Source organism: Asterias rubens, chromosome 1, assembly GCF_902459465.1.
Source record: "Asterias rubens chromosome 1, eAstRub1.3, whole genome shotgun sequence".
Taxonomy (NCBI): Eukaryota; Metazoa; Echinodermata; class Asteroidea; order Forcipulatida; family Asteriidae; genus Asterias; species Asterias rubens.
Window position 1 is genome coordinate 12,943,214 of NC_047062.1, and position 21,294 is coordinate 12,964,507.

Here is a 21,294-nt window from a genome sequence, read left to right on the forward strand (position 1 = left end):
TTTTAGTAGTGTTGGTTCTAACCAGTGATTGACAACCCAACATTTTGATCAGCATGCTCTGATACTCTTTAGAGGAACATGACCTCGTGGAGAGGATTAGGGCATACTGATCGAAACATTGAGTCGTCAACCACCGGTTCTTCTCGGATTCAACTCAAAAAGATTTACACATGGTGCTACCACAAACCTAACATGAAACCGCATTGTGTTTCATTCAGACCATTCACAGCCTCTCCACATCTTATACTTTTAAGAAACAAAAATGTAGAATTATTTCTTTGTTTCAAACGTTGTAAGCTTACCAAGGGGTTCTCCTTCCTCACAACCTTGTCCTTCTGGTCCAGAGGCTGCATCTATGTCATTTGCACAGCATCCAAAGGCGGTATCAAGGCAGGTTGGGAAAGATGTTGGGGGCTCAGTAGGGGCAACGGTTGAGCTGAATGGACAAAATCAAATCAAATAAAACTTAAGTTGCAATGATTCGGTTTGGGTGAATTTAAGCATACAAACAGCCAAAGGACACAAAATCTTAAGGTCTGTAATGAAACTTTTGAAGGGGCACCAAGGCCAAAATCAGGGGCCTGCATACTGATGTATTTTTTCCCCTGTATCTGCATGAACAAACCAGGGCAAAATGTTATTAAGATACTCTAGCAGAAAATGGTGCAATTTTTTCCCGCAAAAACTATCAGGGAAACTGTCAATGTGAGTTTAAGTTACAGAAAACGTTGCTTGGTCATATGTTTCATGCCTATCATGTTATTTATGCACTTGAGAAATTGGGCCCAGTTTGGACCTTGCTAAGTATGGTCCGATTTGGCGAACTCAACCTATAGCTGTTTGGGTTATTGGCCAGTGATTAACAAATGGCAGCTGAAACAGTTCTTGGTTACGAGTGCCAAAATGGATGAGTTGGCCCTATAGTGAACGATAAATCCTTCCAATTTAAAGTGAGAACCATGAGATTGGATTACTAACCTTTGATTGCATCCTTCTTGGCCTGGACCAGTGGCAGGTGTTGTTTGATCGGAACAGCAACCATAAGCAGTGGTTGCACAGCCTCCTATAAGCAAAACAGTGGTTAAGGGCTCAAGTTAAGGTTATTTCCATACTATAAGGCTCGCGTTATACTTCCTGCGAAGGCGATCTGAATGTTGAAGTCACAAATTCGCAATGCATAATTCGCATCAGTTGAAATGTGTTCAACTCGCAGCAAAAACAGGGCTGTGACGTCAAAATTCGCTTCGATTCGCATTCGCAGAAAGTATGGACCGGGCTTTAGGCAGTACAACACAAGGTAAACCTTTAAAGGAGCTAAATAATAGTATGAGGAGGTCTAACATGAAGCCAAGCCTAAGTTTGTAAGAGGTCTACCCTCTTCACAAAGAATACATCTAGATATTATCAAGAGTTTTTTTCAAACTAGATGAGAAATATCTACTATTTGCTTTTGTTAATGACAAATGGCTGTAGGAAAGGTTCTGCCCAGGTTTTTTTTCGTTTGAAACTGTGGGGCATTGTGGATCCACATTTGAGGATGCTTGGCCGAAGCACCCAGAATTGAAACAAGGACTTTGGTATGCTGCTTGGTGTTTAGCTTGGTTTTAAAATCCGCCCTAATGTGGAATCTGGAGCATTTTACAGTTTTTTGTTGTTGAAATTATAAAAAATATATAAAAAAACTGTTTGTGTAACTGCCAAAGTTTGCAAGTATCTGGCATCCAGTCAAAATTGAAATTTTGGTTTAGTCTTTCCACAAAGGAGGCATTGAAAACCGTCCTGTAGTTGTTCTTCTCTAGCATTGGACGTACCTTCACCATTGTCACAAGGATGTGCATTACATGACTCTTGTTCTATTGGCTGACTTGACATATCGCATGCTGAACCATCCAATGAAAGGCCAGCCCCAAAGCACATGATCTGTCGAATCTTCTTGCCTCCTCCACAGTTGAGCGAACACTACAAACACAAAAACACATGCTAATCATTAACAATACTCACTTAATGCTACACCATTTGCTTTGCCTATTAAAGAGACAAGTTCTGTCGGTTTCTCTTTTCATTTTAGTATCCCCAGAAGAAGTATTATCTTTAAGAGATTGTATGTTTCAAAATGTCTTTATTATAACAAACTATTCTTAGCAGAAGTCTTAAAACTGGGTTAACCTCTAGTTTCCTCGAATTACTGCTTATTCATAAATACCTAAGACAGTTTTGCTATTCCTATTGGTGGAGAGCGCGTCACAAAAAACCCAGTAAAAAGTGTTGAAACATGGGCGTGACATGCGAGCTTTCACCTGTGCTTATAATCCAGTTTATTCATTCCTATTGGTCGAGAGTTGTTTACCCGAGGGCCTTACCATTTCATAGCTGGAGGGGTGTTGTGTTGAAAGAAATCATTGAACAATTATAATTTTTGCATTTATTTTACTTTTTGACAAAAAGTGTTGATGTTTTTTGACCGAAAAGGTATTTATGAATGAGAATCAAAGTGTGTTGAATCGGTTTTCAACTAGTGGTTTAAACCCGCCGAGGCCTGGTTCTTGATAATTTACCTCGACTTCGTCTCCGTAAAATTATCAAGAACCAGGCCTCGGGGGTTTAAACCACTAGTTGAAAACCGCTTCACCACACATTGATTCCCTTATTTAATTCTGCAATTCTTTCTTAGCTGGCATGATTGGGTTGAGCTAGAGATGAATGCAAAATTAAACAGGCGGTAACTTGAGGTTAGCCTTAGCTTTTCATTAGGTTATCTGGGATACAACCTCTAGTTACCGCTTGTTTAATTCTGCAATTCACCATCACCGTACAGTACACCAAATAACTAGAACAGAGTAAGAACTTGCAAAAAGATTTTGTGGATTACCTTTCCCCATGGTCCTGTAAACCATGCAGAGTCAACACACCGCCCGTTACTGCACACATCAGAAGTAGGTAGCTTGATGGTAGCATTGCACACACTATCTGGAGCTGTCTTCCATTCACCATCGACAAGTTGTGCACAGAAGACGTTCCTTATGCGTACACCATCCCCACAATCTGTTGAACACTGAAGAAAAAAAAGGACAATGAAATTGAATGCACAAAGGAACTGCAATCATCTATTGGATCGCAACCAGTTATTCAGTTGCAAGGTGTGAATAACACAGAGCGTAGCTTTTACACCATTCTCCTTTAACAGCTAAACGGTTAAAACACCAGTCAAAATTTACTCCAAGTGGTCCTACTCGCTAGTTCAGAGTTGAAAAGCATCCATAGTTTATACGAAATATGGATTATTCTTCTGACTCACACGAGGGACTGAATCCCAACTTGTACAGGTTTGTTATGTCCTGTAAAATATGATGGATCACACAAAACATGAACACTGTCTCCGACTATTTCGACAGCTCTACAAATCCTCTATAAGATAGAAAACAACAAAACAAGGGTTTTGTTTAGAATATAAAATTAATGCAGACACAATAATTAGATTGAAACCACCACTTTCTAAATGAGGAATGTTCTAAATATAGAGCATTATTCTGCCAAATGCAATGATTGTGACCCCATTGGGAAGTTGTGCATTTCAATCTGTTCTAAAATATAATTGTTTTGATTTATCTGCAGTTTCTCAGCCATAGTTACCTCTGTCCATCTTGAGGCATGCCACATAGGGGGGCAGGCTAGCATAGAGGAGCATTGCTGGGTGGAATCTGGGCGTAGTTTAGCGTTACAGACATCCTCACTATAGATGGTGCCGGAGGGACCCACACAGTACAGCTGTCTAGTTTGAATACCTTCCCCGCAGCGTTGAGAACACTGAATAGAAAGTAGAGGAGACAAACATTCTTAAGTAAACTGTGGCAATGTTGTAAAAATGTAACTGCAAAACAAAATAAGGGAAGTTAAAGGCAAAGTGTTCTCTTGGTTTTTGGAACTATTTGATTTACAAATATAGATCTACACAAAGAAGAAACATCTGAAAATGTCATTTCAAAAGGCTGAAGGGATTTTTGAGATATCGACAAAAATCCAGAGTGAATATATCCAGGCAGGATACTCAATCTGAGAAGTGTTACCAAAGATTCAAATATTGGGGCATAAAAACTGTTATCTTTTTACATAACCACATCACCTCAAAGTGAAATAATTCTCAAAATGCTTTATTCTATCAAATAATGCTATAGGTTTTTATTGCCATTAATTTTTAAGAGCGATTATATTGTATTGGTCGAATAATTAATAATAATAATAGTAATTATCAAATGTAAACCTGCCCTTTGAGTGCAAAGCAAACTAACCAGACATGGTGAATATATTTTTTTATCATTTAGTTCGAGTACAACAAAACTTACATCAGTCCATTCAGACACCAGCCAGTCCACATTCTCACACGGCCCTAAGTCACATTCAAGCTGACTGTCTGGCTGGATGTCGGCAGGGCAGCTAGCGTCGCCAAGGACTTCATCAGAGCTACAGACGACTGAGCGTGTCTGAACACCACGCCCGCAGGTGACGGAGCACTGGAGACGGCAACCACAGGAGGCAAAACAAATATTGGGTTACTTTAATCGGTGAGGAGTGAGGGATTCGATACTTGCCTTAAAGGAAAGGATTTGTTTAAGTCATGTAAAAAAAAATTGAAGTGATTTAAAATTTGGTGGGTTCTTCATCAGATTTCTGCTATAATTATATATTGTGTTTTCTCTGTTTTTCCCAGAGTTTTAATGGAATACAATACAATTACAATACAATAAATACATTTATAGAGTGCTCTCACTCATCAAATGATGTTCACACACCGCTTAACAGAGTCTAGAAAAAGAAAACAACTTGAAAACAACAAAAAGTGTCTTCACTCCGAGTGTTCTGATGTCCTAGTTATTAAGGCAGGGGTATTGGAGAGGCGATCCAAGTTCACTACAAGAGCAATGCAGGCAATGTTCACTGTTGCCTCTTGAAATTATTCTTTTGGTAATAAGTCATTGCGTCACACTTGTGCATATTTTCTCGGGGCAAAGGTTTTCGCTACTTCCGGCTTAAAAGCTGCTATACGTTTGTATGTAATTTGACTAAAAAAACTATGTTCATCGTTCAAAAGCACTTCTTATAACAGAAACTTTTCATTCCGAGAAGACCTTTAGTCTTTGAAACGCAAAGTCAATTATTATCAAACTTTACTTGCAAAACTCTTTAAAGAGAAACTTGCTAAATGCAACTTTTGTTGGCTTCTGGTAGTCAGTGGAGCCAGTGTGTGAAGTGGGTGTGGCGAAGGCCGGATATCCACTACGTCAAGCGCTATGCGCAATCCTTTAAAATTTGGAGATACGTCAAACTCACAAACAGTTCACATAAAAAGGTCATTGGCTCTATGCTACAAAGTTCTACATGTTGGTACAAATACGCTGAAAAGATCTACCAACTGATCTTTCTCTTTTAACAGCACTTTTTTTTATATTAAGTGCTCTTAAAAGAGCCCTTATCATAAACATACCTATAAGTTTAGTGGAAATGTCTTTTTGAAAAAGAAAAAAAATCTGTAGGATCTTAAATCGAGTAGAACTTAGGGTGTGATAGGGATTAATAGCCTATCACAATAAGCAGCTGTTAATATTGTAATTGAGTGAATTCCCTCGCCTACCCACCTGAGACCAGTTGCCACTCTTCCATTCAGGGCAGACGGCGGTCGTACACTCTTGCTGATACCCTGGCTTGTCTCCCAGGCTACCGGTCTGACAGAAGGAGTCGTCGATAATCTCTGCCCTGACGCCATGCATGACCTGCTCACAGTAGACTAGTCTGACCTGCTGTCCCACGCCGCACGATGTCGAGCATGGGCTCCACTCTCCCTCAAACCAACTTGATGGTGAAAACAAGAAAGATTTCTTTTTTACAAGGTTCACAGAAGTTGAGACTTGTAATTTGTAGAATCAGAATGAAGTAACAACTTCATTCAACTTCATTGTTATTTGCTTTATTGTTTTTCAAGATGCCAAAAGATGTCACTCTCCCTCAAAACTAAATGGTGAAAACAGGAAAGACTTATTTTTATCTCAGAAGTTCAGATTTGGTTTTATAAACGTAGAATCAGAATGAAGTAACAACTTCATTGTTATTTGTTGGACTAAGTTTTGTTGTATTAGACGCCACAAGACATCAAACCACAGCACTCTCCCTAAAACCAACTATAGGTGGAGAAAACGGGAAAGACTTGTTTATACCTCATAAGTTCCCTTTTTTACGTAGAATCAAAATGAAGTTAACAGCTTAACTAGATAACAAGATGTCCAACAATTTCACACATTCACAGGTCATCCTAGTGAAGCAGATGAAAGGTTTAGCACATCTCCTTTAGGTTGTTGATTCAAGCATTAGGCCTACTAAGTATGCTGAAAGGGAGCTGGCCCTGTTTATCCATCCAGTGTTCCTTCAAGTCGAAGGCATTCATATTCAAATTTCAAATTTTCACAAAAATTAGTTGGGTATATAGTAAAGCCACTGTCAGAAAACTATTTTGAATTCTACCACAGCTTTCCTTTTGCGTGCAGTGCAGTTGGCTCTCAAAAGTTATTTGCCCGTACTAAAACGTCCAGATAATGTACCTTGGTGGACATGAAATCATATTGCATGAATGGTTAACTGCTGGTTTCAGTGTAGGGTCACACAGGTACTCTGGTGAGGCTTCATAATCTCTGGTTCTTGCACACCATACGTTCCTTAGCTGGTAACCTGCAACAAGTCAGAGAGAGAGAGAGCGAGCGCTGAATATACTTAGTGGTATTTAATTAACACAATACACAAGCTAAGTACCAGAATGTCAAGTTTCTCTTGGACGCGCTTACATGTATGTCCAAGCGTTATGTTACCTCGCATACACTGAAGCCTGGCTCATACTTCCTGCGAATGCTATATGAATTTTTACGTCACATGGTTGTTGTGAAGCGAATTCTTCGCAGGAGTTTAGCACAAGTCAACTGATACAAATTATTGGTTTAGTGAAGTTGTGACGCCAAAAACTTGTATCGCATTCACAGGGAAGTATGAACTGGGATTAACTGTATTACTACAGACCGTATCAAACTGGGCATGAGAACCTATCACCACTTTTTTACAACAGCAGACAGAAAAACAAGTTAACTGGATTTGTGAACAAGTTGGAAGGGTACAGGCATAACATTCAAACTAACCATTAAAATGTGTAACAGTTACAGTGATATTTAATAAATTATTGTAATGCCACCTTGCTCCTTGAATAAACTATTTTGAAGTTAGATTTGAACAATGTTTGGCACAACAAACTACTGTTCAAGTTACGGCTTGAATTAGCATTCCTCAGACTAAGCTGCTATATCAAGACTTCAAGCAAGTCGTCAATTGGAAAATAACTTTTAAATAACATAAGCTTCCAATATACTTGTAAACCCCACAAAAAAACCAATCATTTAAAAGTATTTTCAAAATCTAGGTGGGGTGCAGTCCTGGGTCATAATCCAAAGATCTCTTTCCATTACCCCCTTGACTCAAAATAGACTGATCCAGCTGTTAAATACATCTAGATTTTGAAAAAGAAAATCTCTCTTCAAAAAACAAAATCAAAAACAAAATCAAAAAAAGCCGTTTCCAGCAGAAGAGTGAGTTTTTTTTTAATGTACATAAAAAATACCGTAGTCTTATAAAAAAAAATTCAGGTATAAAACAAAACCAATTTTCTTTAAATTTGTGGGGGAAAAAAACAAAACAAACAAACACACAGACAATTCCAAGCAGTAAAATAAGGCTTCAAAGATATAACATACTTCAATAACAGACTTGCAGTAAAACAACCAAGGAAGCAGCCAAGGTTTGCATTTTATGCCCAGTGAGTGATTGATTGAGGACAACACGCTGCAATAAAACCACTTGTTATTAAATGATTAAGTTCTGGCTGTCAGTGGTTTGATAACACTTGATCAAGGTATATGAAAACTGTGCACAAGTGTGTTTCAAAACACATTGGTCTCGCAAGGGGGAAATCAATCAATCAATCAGATTGGTAAATTTGTTTTGTCCAAAAAAGAGAAAACTGAGGAGCACACTCTACTTTGTACAGAGTTTACAGTTTCCTAGGGCACTAATACGTTAAATGTCTAATAAACCTTGATATTTACTGATTTATTTAATGAATTGGTGGTTTTTCAGGGGAGGGAGCAGGCGACAGGACTTCCACGGAGGCCATGCTGCCCCCTAGTTTGACCCTAGTTTTTAGCCTTGGCGGCCTGTAAATCGGTCCCTTAGACTTTAAGATTTTCCAATTGATTGCTCTTTGCAAAATGAAAATGGACTTGCCCTCTCAAAGATAATTCCAGGCCTGGGGGAGGGAGAGGAGAGGGAAGGCAGAGGGGGTGGCACACAGATTTTATAATCAAAGCTTAAAGCATTGTCTTACCGCCACCACATGTCCGTGTACACTCTGTGAAAGGTTCGAGTACCCAACGATAGGTGTCTGGCTTGGCACCTTCACTCCCGGTCGGCACTGCGTAGCTGTGTGAAATCCCGTAGTTTCTCTCTTGTGTTACAAGCTGCAATAGTGACAATCAAAACAAAACAGTTACCTTTTTGTTAACCTTTCCCATGTTTACTATCTGCTTTTGTGATTGCTTTTCTTTTTAACTTTGTATCTTTGCTGCTGATGCCCTGGTTTTACTTAAAAGTCTCTAGGACATCAGCACCATAACACTTAGAAACGTAGTATTAAGCGCGGTATAATAAATCTTATTGTTTTTTTTATTTTTTGCTGTATTTTGATGACTTCATTCCTACAAAGGTAACTTGAACAAGCTTAGACGCTATTGTCTTGTCAGAGGTAGACCACAGGTCGGGTTGTTGAATTGTCATTTGATGCATTTTTTTTGCTTAGCAAGCATGTCACCAGCTGCATTGTAACCAAGTCAAAGTTACAAATCAAATTCAAGTCAAGTCTCAAGCAGACATCACAGTTGGTCCTTGGAAAATAGTTGGGAGTACTGTACCGAGCACAAGGGCAGGCAGACCTACATAAACACATGGTATATGCATCAATGGAAATTTCAGGCTATTCAAGCTCAATTTGTTTTTCCAAGGGCAAAACAATCAGAAACTAAACTAAATTAGAAATAATATCATGCCTGGTCTCAAAAAGTCATTATTGTGCGAGTTAAGTCAAGTCGCAAGTCACAACAAGCTATGACTCTTAGTCCAAGCCAACAATACTCGTTGACCGGCGGAGGGCATTGAGGACAGTAGATCGATCACTCCTGCATCTCCTGCGTCCTTTACAACGCCCGAACATAAATCCGTGCACTTTAAATTCTTTTACATTTTACATAATTTGTTCATCAAGGCAATACCTCTTAGCATGCTCTACGCTTGAGGCATTGCATGGTGAGGTATCAATATATGCTCTATGCTCTTTGACGCCAGCAAATTGATGTCAATGCACAACATCAAGTAGATTCAGTGGGTGCTTCATTTAGAAATCAATTTAAAAATCATAAAATAATATCTTCATGGTCTACGTTTAAGTGGTGTCAAAAGTCAAGCAACAGAATTGCCTCTGAACATAAGAAACAAGTGAAGTGGATGTTCTCTGCAAATAGCCCCGATTGACTTGTGTCTGGTTTGGATAACAAAAAAAACTGGGTCATATCAGTCAATCAGTGCTACTTATGACCAATCCCAGGGGCTAAGTGTCAGAGAGCTTAGTGACAACTTGATACCTCTTTATTGACATCGATTGACAACTCCAGAGACTTTCATCCAGACATGTATGAGTCACTGACTTGTTTCAAGTGGGACTGTATTTTTAAAGGCCGGTCACAATGAAAAAGTTTCTAAAAGCAAAATCTGGTTGGATCGATTTTTGAGGAATGCTAGAATCAATCTAACCCACACTAACTTAATTTTTTTTAGGAAGCTCTTCAACCGAGAAATTACAATGTCCTTCCTTTGAAAAGGAGTGGCTTCCCCTGTTTATCCAACTTGCTTTTATGTTGCTGTTCAGACCTGTTGGTGTTATGCAATAATGTTCACGCTTCATACGCACGCGCACAAGTTGCGTGTACAGACTTTTTTGTTTTCCTTCTCCAAAAGTTGCGAAGGTTTTTGTGCTTTACAACCTATATCTTGACATTTAACCAAAAAAATAATGCTGTATTTCAAATTCAATTCGGCATCTGTCTGCAACTTTTGAAATGTTTTAAAACACCAGTAGAACTGTGTGTCAAATAAAAAAATATAAAAACATAACAAATTGTATTTCAATCTTCCAAAAAGGAGAAAGGTAAAACTTTGCTCTAATGTTTCTTAAAATTATTATCAGACCTACACAATTTTTAATTATTTTTTAAATGCAATAAATCTCATTTTTCGATTATTATAATTGAGTTACATAATTTAGGAAGTGGTTAATTGTTTCAAATAGAAAATGTCCGCCACCTGTTCCACCATTTTGACTTGGCCAAATTGTCTCTTCCTCAGTTAACCACACATAGGTCGGACATTTAGTGTGGAGGGTTGGTTTTTTTTAAAACAGGACACGGTGTGGATATCCCGTTTCAATCAACAGCTCCACATAACTTAATTGCAACAACAGAGTGTTTTTAAGCATGCAGACGTCTCTCCCAATCATTCACCTGGTTTCGCTGCAACTCAGAAACTCCGCCGAGAAAATATGACACTTCAATCAGAACATCGAAGTCTCAATTAAGACAAAATTTATAAATAACTCCGAGCAAAAACCTCATGGCCGTTTAATGACATGGATGCGTGTCGGCACAGATATTGTTTGTACAGATGCTGAAAACGAGTAACTCGATGCATGGTGGTACTCAATTAAAATCTATTTTGAAAAAACCAAGAAGGAATGATTGTATGTGCAACTGTCCTGTGCAACCCATTTGCAACGTGGTGCTTGTTCTACTTGGTCATTTTATCAAAGGGCCATGACCCTGCCTTTTTTTCTGGGCCATTTAACACAATATGTGTTAAAAAAAAAATATAAAAAAAAATTTGGTATTTAAATGGTATTTACTAAGGACCCTGCACTGTCTGAATAAAAGGGTTTACCTTTCATTTTTTATTGACTGGCCAGCAAGACTACATGTAGCTAGCTTGCCATTTCACTAGTCCAAAAACTTTTCACTTGTCCATATTTCAATTGAAACAGGGATGCTTTTCAACACTAAACAAGCCAATCCCACCATTTGGAGTGAGGTTTCACTGGTCCTCATGTGTTTTAACTGGCATTTGGCCAGCGGACCACTGTAAGGGAGAACACTAACCAGTCTAAGGACATGGCTAGATTTCCCTGTCATTTTGTGTTAAAGTATAGACTGTCCTTAGCAACAGTTGTAGCTGTAGCTTTAAATACAGATACCGCCAAACCCCAAAACACTGGTAAAATACTCAAATCGGATTTCTGCTCAAGGCCTTCTTTTTTAAAAGGTGCTTTTATCTCATAACCCAACACGTACCACAACAAATAACGGTTCTGAAATGGGCCCCAGGGCGTGGATGACCTCTGACCCATAGGATGGTGAATTCAGGTCTCTCTCGTAGTAGACTATTGTATCAGCTACTTGGAATGGCTGGGGGAAGTCGATGCTGAAATTACCGTTGATGTAGTACTGTCCGTTTGCGTTACGCAATGCTGTGAAAGAGAACAACAAAATAATATAAACTAGTATTCATCTTATACAGCCAAGAGTAAATTTACGAAACCAATAGACATGTCTTTCACACCTTCAACAAAAAGCATGATTAACTGAAAAGTCTGTTCTCACACGCCAGTAGACTAAAAGAAATATCCACCAGAAAAATCAAACCAAATTGCTAAATAGAACATATTGGTCCAGATGTTGTAACTCCATGATTCATTTAGTGGGGGACATTTTCTCAGAACAAAGAATTGTTTCTCTAGTATGAATTAATGTTTGCAATGTCAATCATGAAGGTCAGCATTGGGTTGGCAATGGAATCAGCAAATATTTTAAACCATGGGATGTGCACTTTTTTAAACAGCCTCCAGCTTTCAAAAGCCTCCAGTATTTTCTGATGATTCTAAAAACTTCTGCCACCTCTGCAAAAGTATTTTAAAAACAACCACAATTGAGTCAGCTAATAACTGACACAGCAAGCCTCAGCTGTCCCAAGTATGCGTGTTGTGTTAGATTTATTCATAAACAACTTCTGTAACTTTAATTCCGTTAGGCAAAGGACACAGCCTGGACTTCTGGTAAAATCGTCCCTTATGGTCAAGTGCAAGGGGAAATAAATGTCTACAATTTTTTAACCAGTTTACCAGACGCTTCAAAATAGAAAGCAATTCACCCAAAAAATGGGATTGGAAAATGAACAAAACATATTTTGTGCCTTCATCTTGCATAGATGATTGATGGGAAGTCCTGTAGAATAACCCCATAAGGTTTTATTAAATGCTTTGTAGCAGTTAATGACCAAAGTAGGGTTACAAATTTGCTGAGAGAAGACAATTTCTGCTGAGCAGAAACAGGACAAAATGCACATTGCTGTAACAATTATTGTCCCTAGTGTCTGCCAGTCCACAAATTTTGCATTGAAACTCGACTCCTTGAAACAAATTAGTAGAGAACGAGTGCACGCCTCATTCATAACCAAAATAACTAGATCTTTGTACGTAAGTGTCAGACTGTTGGTCTATATTTTTCCTAACACTGATTGTTGCAATCAATGTTGTTATCCCAGTACTCTCTTTTGAAAATTACAAAATCAGAAATCAGTTTTGTATGGTCGACTGTGGATTCAAAAAAGAAAGAGTATTTCACAGGACTCATTACAAGTACCAAGTTCCAGTTCTTGATACGTTGGTGTACAGACAAGAACATAATCATTTTCATCATCTCTAATGTAAAATAAACATCTATGAAATATGAGACATATCCCTGCGATACTTACCCAAGAAATTGTTGGACGGTTTGACCTCAGTGATGTTGATATTCATAGCTCCAGCCGGCAACACCAGGATATCATTGTAACCTGTCGTTGCAAAAAAAAAAGGTTATAAATATAAATAAATATAAAAATACAAAACACACGTATTGGTCTGATACACTAGCTTGTGCATGGGGAGAATCCTGGAATTAAACTGTTGGTATGATTTACTTGGTAATTATCTGCAAAATTGTTCCCCAAAAATGTACCCCCCAACTTTTTTTTTTTTTACAACACAAACAACATGAGAAAGAACTTACCAAATGGTAGTTTTCTTCTTTTGAAGACACCCTGGACAACCTTGCAGGATGAGCCGTCCCCATTACATTCTCGGCAGACATCTTCCTTAGCATTAGATCCCAGCATGTTGTCACATCCAACTTTCTGAAAGGTGACATGGCAAGTTCAAGACAACCAGGTTGAAGATATTGAATCCAAGGTTTGTTTTTATAAACTTATAAATTTTGTTATCAGTTGCTACAAGTTTGTTGCAATATTTATTTTATGAAACTAAACAGACTGTCAAATATGTATCACCCCTTTGATCAAGCATACTTTGAGCTTATCTTAATTCTTTCGATTGATCATTTATCCCAAAGTTAGTCACAAACACTTGGTGAGAAAAAAATGTGCATTACAACTAAATTTAAATAAACAAGTTACCTTGTTTTTCTTAAGAAACAAATTAATTGAAAACATTAATCCCTGGGTGTAGTAGCAACGTAGTAAACTCGAAACTTTTAAGTATGAAACAAAACAAAGAGTCCAAAAGTCATCTCAAGAAAGTTTTTGATTTTTGGGGTTGAACAAAGAATTGACTAGAGTGAGATTCGAACCAACGACCTCCGGATTAACGTGCCGGCGCTCTACCAACTGAGCTATCTAGCCCTATGTTGGCAGTGTCCCTATTTTGTCAATATCTTTGTTCGGGGGTGAATTGTAGAGAATTTGGAGGGAATTTCCACTGGTCCTCAGGTGTTTTAACTAGCATTTGGCTATCGGTTAAGGGGGAACGCTGAGGGCCCTTTGCAAAATGAAAATTGCCTTGTCCTCTCAAAGATTTAACTTGCAGCCCTGAGAATGTTCCCATAGGTATTATAATTTTCAGATGGCAGTGACTTTCCTCTGAGTCAGTCGTCCAAATTATTCCTACATAATCCAAAACTTATCTTGCTCCCACAGCATCATCAACTTTGTTTAAGCTTTTTATAATTGGCAATCCAATCCCATGGCCTTTGACCCAGCAAAACATTATCTCTCGGGGTTTGGTTTATAGGGAGGGAATCAAATTTGTTTAGTTTGATCACCCAAGTTGATATTAAAAACCCCATACTTTGTCTTCATTTTCAATAACAGTATCTTCCAAAACACAGGCGGCATTCCGCCGTTGTGAGTAATAGTTTTGTAGGCACAGGTGGCCAAACCCTTGTGGCCATTATAATGATGAATCCATAGGGACCATGTCTACACAGTGATCATCATTCTGACAGTGATGGAGTTATTATTAGGTAGCTTGGGGGCAGGGGTTTTAGAATAATAGTTATAACAGATTCAGAGGTAAATCCCTGATCTTGAATGTCTTTATCTAAAAGAAATAACGCAGCGTTGATTCATTCATTTAAAGGTTAAGTATACAATACAAAGCACCATTTCATTTAGACCATAGCGCTTTAGACAAACAATAGCAATGCAAATAATACAACAAACGAGCAATAAAGCAATAAACAGAAACTAAGGAAAAAGATGTTTTTTAAGTGCTTTCTTGAAAATAGGCAGTGAATTTGAGGTGCGTATTGTGAAGGGAAGATGGTTCCACAGTCCTAGAGCGGCTAAGGAAAATGATTTATATGCAGCGGATTGAAGAGATTTGCTGCTTGGTTTGTTTATTGGAACTGTTTGCTTGTCTCAAGAGGTGATCTTTTTTCTTTTTTTAGAGATGCAGGAATAATAGTTCCCAATAAGAATACACAATCAGAAAAAAATGTTAGATTCAAATTTTGTGGCTTAAACACTTATATCTATTACATAACCACAATTACTTCGAAGTAAAAGGTTTCTCAATAAGCTGTATAATTTCAAAAGCTGCTGCAGGCTTCTAACTTAAGTTTTTTTGTTGACATTAATTTTAAAAGTGAGCACTGAGCGTATACCTTCCCTCGAAGCAAGAATGTTTTCTCAAGATAAACACCCAGAATTAATTCTTTGAGAACAAAAGCAATCACGATTCCATGTTTTTAATGTAAAAAATTTACATCAAATAATGAAACTGCATATAAATTATCAAAAGCTCCATATTGCTTCAAACTTTGTTGGGCCGTGGGTAATGGAACAGGTTTACTACTGCCACTGTTGTCTTAAGATAGGCAGTCTGTTAGCATTAGCCATTTTATCTAAAATAAAGTTTACATTTCACACGGATCAATTGTTAAGATAAAGTTAACCTTTACATAAATATTGTATTTGGAATTGTGTAGAATTGAGTTTAGGTTATAAATTACCATCTTGGGACTTAAATTCAAACTTCCAGGACCAAGTTGATGCCAACCATATTAAAGTTTTAAAGGCAGAGGACACTGTTGGTAATTACTCAATAATTATTAGCATAAAACCTTACTTGGTACTAGTAATGGGGAGAGGTTGATAGTACAAAACATTGTGAGAAGTAACATAGTTTTCGAGAAAGAAATAATTTTCCACGAATTTGATTTTGAGACCTCAGAATTTGATTTTGGGGTCTCGTAATCAAGCATCTGAAAGCACACAACTTGGGTGTTTTTTTCTTTCATTATTATCTCGCAACTTCGACGGCCAATTGAACTAAAATTATCACAGGTTTGTTATTGTATTGATACACCAAGTGACAAGACTGGTCTTTGACATTTACCAATAGTGTCTAGTGTCTGTAAGGGTTATAAAAATTGAAATATACATTTGGGAGAGTAGAATTTAGCAACGAAGTATTATGAAAATAAAATAAATTTAACAAATCAATGAAAGAAAGTGGGGAATAAGATTTGATCTCAGCTTCCCATTTCTTTTACACAAGTAATTTGTGATTCACAAATGGGGTTTCTAAAATAAACAAACTCAGAATGTATCCAAACTGATGATTATGTTATCATTTAACTTATGAAATAGTCAGACAGAGACAGGCATGATTCACAGATGGGGTTTCTAAATCAAACAAAATTAGAATTTACTTAGCCCAACTGACATTTTCGTTATCATTAAATTAATGTAGTGGTTGGACAAATACGGGCGTGATTCACAAACAGGTGTTTCTGATAAAAATTCTTTTTGTTTCAATCATCCTCACCGACTAGCGACTTTCCAATTGCAAAAAGAAAGGGGAAATGGCCGACCACACTCAACTTTTTTCAGTTTTTTGTGGCACTGTTTTGAAAAGAAAAAGAGGAAATAAGCTGATTAGCTGAAAAGTTGCATGCATGCACAAAAACAATGCTTGGTCAAAATATTGGTCTGTGCCAACAAGTATTCTAGTCTCCTGTTTAAATTTTGTTTCTTGAAATTGTTATTTTTAACACATTATTTCAACTACATGAAATTTAAATTCTGTTCATAAAAAGTAGTTTAAAAAAAAGTTTGTTCATACAAAAATTTAATCTTTAATATACTTGTTCTCTTTCAAAACCTGCAAGACTTGCACAGCCTATAGAGGGCATTCACTAACAACAAGAATTGTAAATACCTAGATATCATCGCAGAAAAATAATGATCACATCCTGTGAGTAATATGAAATCATGGGTGTGCTTAATTTATGTCATTCAGTAGTTTGTTTTTTTCCTCTTCTGATATTTCAGAGACTTTACCCCCCCCCCCAGGTGCTTTAAAAACAGGGTCTCCATAAAACCCTCAGGAGAGGGAAGGGGCCTTAAGACCCCAGTCGCTACCCCTTCCCCCCTAGACAAATCTAGATTTTGACTGAGCGATACCATCATCTTCTGACAAATTTATTGAACCTGAAAAGTAACAATAATTCTCAATGACTGATCAGACAGAATTATGAGCGTTATATTATACCATACACCAGCAATGGTTGGTCCAGGTTTTGTTTTAGTTTTTTTCAGAGCATTTCTTTCTTTCACAGACAGCAGTCTTGAAAGTAAGTGAAGGCTTACACATAATTATCTAAGGGGGAGGGCCTGCATTCACTCTTTATGGTCGCGTGAAAGGTTACACACCAATGTTCCGACTTTCTAATGTACCGACACCCGATACCCTAAATGTTCCGAAACATCCCAAGTGTTCAGACACATGGATGTTCAAACACCCCTACGATCGGACCACACCCCAGTGTTCAGACATGCCCCTAATGTATTTTCATAACCCTAACCCTAACCTTAACCCAAACCCTAACTTGTAGATCACAAAAGGTTATCACAATTGGGGTTTCAGAACATCAAGTAGTCACCGCCTGATAAGATATCATCTGCCCCTCCGGTACACGACATATCATTTGCAAAATAAAATAGCCCACCTCGTTGATAATTTACTGAAAAAAAATCGGCATCTAAGGACCTGAATGTAACTCTTCAATATATGAAAATACCAAACCCTGCATCTGCTGCAGATGCCAGAGTATAGTCTTAGCATCATTATCAATATTCCAAAAGACATTATGATCATTTATTAAAGAAACCTTTTGATTTGATCCCCACAATTTGTTTAGTTTTGATGTTCTTAGAAAAGTAGACATGCGCCTGCCTCCTGCCAGATGATGTCTTCCTCTCTTCACTATTTCCCATTGTGTGAACTACATGTATGCCTTTTGGTACTTCATAAACTTTACACATCATCCCATACCCACCCATACCCACCACCCGCTACTGCAGAGGACATTGACCCCCTTGCCAACTTGCCAGACATCAGCAACCTCATCTTTAACTCTGATAAATCCCTCTCATCAACTGAATAGGGTGTTAATGATCACAGCAGTGACTCACTGCTCTGGGTGCTTTGGTCATGTTGGTAGATCACTGTTCTTTCTCACATACAAATCCCCGATGATTTACACAAAATGACATCATGTAGCTCTCCACTTGACTGGCGCTCTTCAGTCAAATTTTAAAAGGTTCTGTTTGACTTGTCCAAAATAGCTGAAAGACCCTCATTGAATTTAAATAATATACAGTCCCAATTCCTTCTATATCCAATCCCCTCATTAGGAGTCAGAAGAGTTGGGCTGGGCCCATTTTCATAGAGGTGCTTAAGCAAAAAATTCTGCTTAAGAAAAAAATTCCTTTATTAGTAAAATCAGATTATCGGCCAAGACCCCACTCAATTGTTATGCTAAGAAAACAACAGCTAAATACCAGTCTCAAGCAATGTACATGGCATGAACTTTTGGCCAGTAACATGTGTAAAATAAGCCAGCTATTTTCGTGCTTAGGGCAGATTTTATGCTTAAGCAGCTCTATGAAATTGGCCCCTGGTGGTAGGCCCAGACAACAAGTGCTTGTCTCATCAGGCACAGGCTTGATACTTCATGGGAGGCACTGATGAAGGCATTTGCCTCCATGCCCCCTAGACTATGCCGTGGTGCCCTTGAAATGCCCCAGTAGATATTTACAATTCCCCTATACAGTACCCTTTACTGAGAAGAAAATGCATTGGTGCCCTTGCCCTTTCAAAAACGAAGCATACAGGCCTGCAGGCATTCCGAATCTTATCATAAGTCCAAACAATTTGGTGCAGAAATGGAACATTTGGGTCCCACATTAACCAGACCTTAAAAGAGAAAAAAACCCAGCACTGTCGCCTTGTTGTCACATTCAAGTGAGAGTTAAATATTTGTCAAAGAACGAGAACTGGATGAGAATGAACTTGCTCCATCAAGTGTATTTTTAATCCATTAAGCAGACAATTTAAGAATAAAAGACTCACCATGCATTCACCATTAACACACACATCTAGCTTGTCTGACTCGCATGGTGTTCCATCAATAACTTGTTTCGATATGCGGTAGTAGAAGTTCTTGCCTTTTGGCATACAGTTCAGTTCACACTTATTTTCAGCTGGGGAAAAAACAGAATAGAAAGGATAAATTCAAAAAAGTATTCAAAAGAAAACAGTCAAGCATTTTGGAAATTTATATTTTAGCAGAATCAGACTCAAAAACAAGGACATTCACTTAAAGGGGAGGGCTCTAAGGTCAAGTTTAGGTTTGTGATGAACTCCTTTTCTTATAAATAGAGGCATTATGAAATTAGGATAACAAATTGCAAGTCTCTTAACTTTGTTAAAATGTTGTAAAATGTCACTTTATCACTTGATACTGGAAAATTACTTCTTTCTTGAAAACTACGTCACTTCAGAGGGAGCCATTTCTCACAATGTTTTATACAATCAACCTCTCCCCATTACTCATTACCAAGTAAGGTTTTATACTTATAATTACTGTGAGTAATTATCAATAGTGTCCACTGCCTTTAAACTGTGTAAGTTTAATGTAAATCTGCAGACATTGTGTTAACAAAAGTACCCCAATCCTTTAATGATTCAGAATCATTTCATACCATCAACTTGAATATCAACCACCAGAAACTGAACTGGCATGATTTATGCCAGGGCAAGCCAAATGGCACTTCCTGCATGTCCTCACATGAACTTTGACATTAACATTTTTTTATTGCAAGCCTCAAGTCTTTCAGCAGCTCTCAATGATTTACAACCAGAAATTTACAGTGCGTGAAATCTGTGGGTTGTGTTTTGTTATCCAGCCCTGATACCACCGTTCATTATTTGTTATTTGTACATGAGTAGCATAAGGTCCTTTATTCAGTTTAAATAAAAAATATAAAAAAATATTGTGGATTTTTTTTTTTATATTTCGGGTTTGGAAGCTTGACTAGGGTGAGGATCCCAGGGACCCCAAATGTTGACTCACCAAACACAGACTGTCAATGCTTTCTTGTTGGTGTCTCCATAAGGCCATATCAAACAAATAATTTGGTCATTGATAAATTTTCTCCACAGGTGGAGTGGAATTATTTTTCTCCTGTTAACATTTTAAAACCTCAGAACAACTCTTAACTATACATATTGGAGTGTGGAACTTTTTATCAAGTTTTGGTACATTTGATTGAGACGCTTTGAAGCGCTTTTCATGTTTACTTTTACTGGTACTTGAATGTAAAACACAAAAATTGAGTTTGTGGGAAAGTATATATTTCAATTTACAGCACTCATCCAACTTTGTGCTGATTTTATTTGAAAGGCTAAGATTACTTTATTCTATAAAATGCGAAATGAGCAATGTGTAAAAACAGCACTAGAACTGAAAGAGTGCTTAATCACACTCTTATGCATCAAAATGGTCCATCCCTACAGCTGGAAAACTTTTCATTTCTCACTGCCAGGCATGATAGTTGGTCCTTTGAAAAAATATAGGAATATTTCATTGAGTAGAAGGGCAGACCTACATGAACACATGGTGTAGCTTTAGAAAATTGTTCTGGCTATGTGTTTTAATCACAATTTTGCTGGTGTTTTCAAGGGCTAAACAATCTGAAACCTGACTTAAAAGGAATCTTGAGTATCATGCCTGCATGAGAAACAACAAAACTTCTTAAGTTTTGTCAGTGCATGGTCAGTGTAGCTCCCTGATCATATACTTTACTGATGACTCCATACTTATAGAGCTATACTGTAACACTTCAGAAGTTCTCTTGCAATGCGAGCGAACAAAAAATCAAGCTTTAAAAGTAGAATGTGCGATCACCAAGGTTATTAGTTGTTGGATGACCTCAGTGAGCCAATCAGATTGAGCAGTGAAGAAGCGTGTGTGCGTCTAGAAAGACACAGTGACTGAAACATAAACAGTCAATAATAACGAACAAAAGGCAGATGACACAAACAATGCCAAACCATAACAATGCAGCTACTGCTATCAATAGATCTTTTAAATTGATCGTCAATATTGACCCAGCTCTCTCTGTGCGTTGATCAGTGTTTCGCCAGCAAGCCACTTTGTGGGAAAATAAATTTCACTGACTGGGGTTTTTCACCACAAGTAGGCCTACTCAGTGCACTCTTCTCAACCTCTCAGCTCTCATGAGACAATGAACGCAGACTCAAACTGATTGGTTTCCGAGGATGTCTGGATGGATGAATGCAAAGCAAAAACCAAACCACTAGTGGTTTCTTTTGTTTCGTCTCAGAGACAAAACGGGCAACAACAAACAGTTTTTGATTGTCTGGTTTCTGTTTTGCTCTATTTAGAGGAGTTGGGTTTAGGGAGAAGGTTGGGGGTCACATTCAGCAGTGACCTGCTTTCAGCTTCATTCAAATAATATAACTGCAAA

The 21,294-nt window shown here is 37.8% G+C and overlaps 1 protein-coding gene across 1 annotated transcript in view; it reads right to left on the reverse strand.

The window, feature by feature from the left end:
- Nucleotides 1-21,294, reverse strand: part of LOC117291147 (papilin-like) — a 66,625-nt gene that overhangs the window by 21,903 nt on the left and 23,428 nt on the right. Inside the window, exons 5-17 of the mRNA XM_033772699.1 lie at nt 18,875-19,005; nt 13,230-13,353; nt 12,934-13,014; nt 11,475-11,650; nt 8,411-8,543; nt 6,588-6,714; nt 5,631-5,844; nt 4,341-4,508; nt 3,631-3,804; nt 2,870-3,052; nt 1,812-1,959; nt 979-1,063; nt 303-436 (exon numbers count right to left, since the gene is read on the reverse strand). Coding sequence (XP_033628590.1) covers nt 303-436; nt 979-1,063; nt 1,812-1,959; nt 2,870-3,052; nt 3,631-3,804; nt 4,341-4,508; nt 5,631-5,844; nt 6,588-6,714; nt 8,411-8,543; nt 11,475-11,650; nt 12,934-13,014; nt 13,230-13,353; nt 18,875-19,005 — 1,878 coding nt within the window. The remainder of the gene's footprint in view (nt 1-302; nt 437-978; nt 1,064-1,811; nt 1,960-2,869; nt 3,053-3,630; nt 3,805-4,340; nt 4,509-5,630; nt 5,845-6,587; nt 6,715-8,410; nt 8,544-11,474; nt 11,651-12,933; nt 13,015-13,229; nt 13,354-18,874; nt 19,006-21,294) is intronic.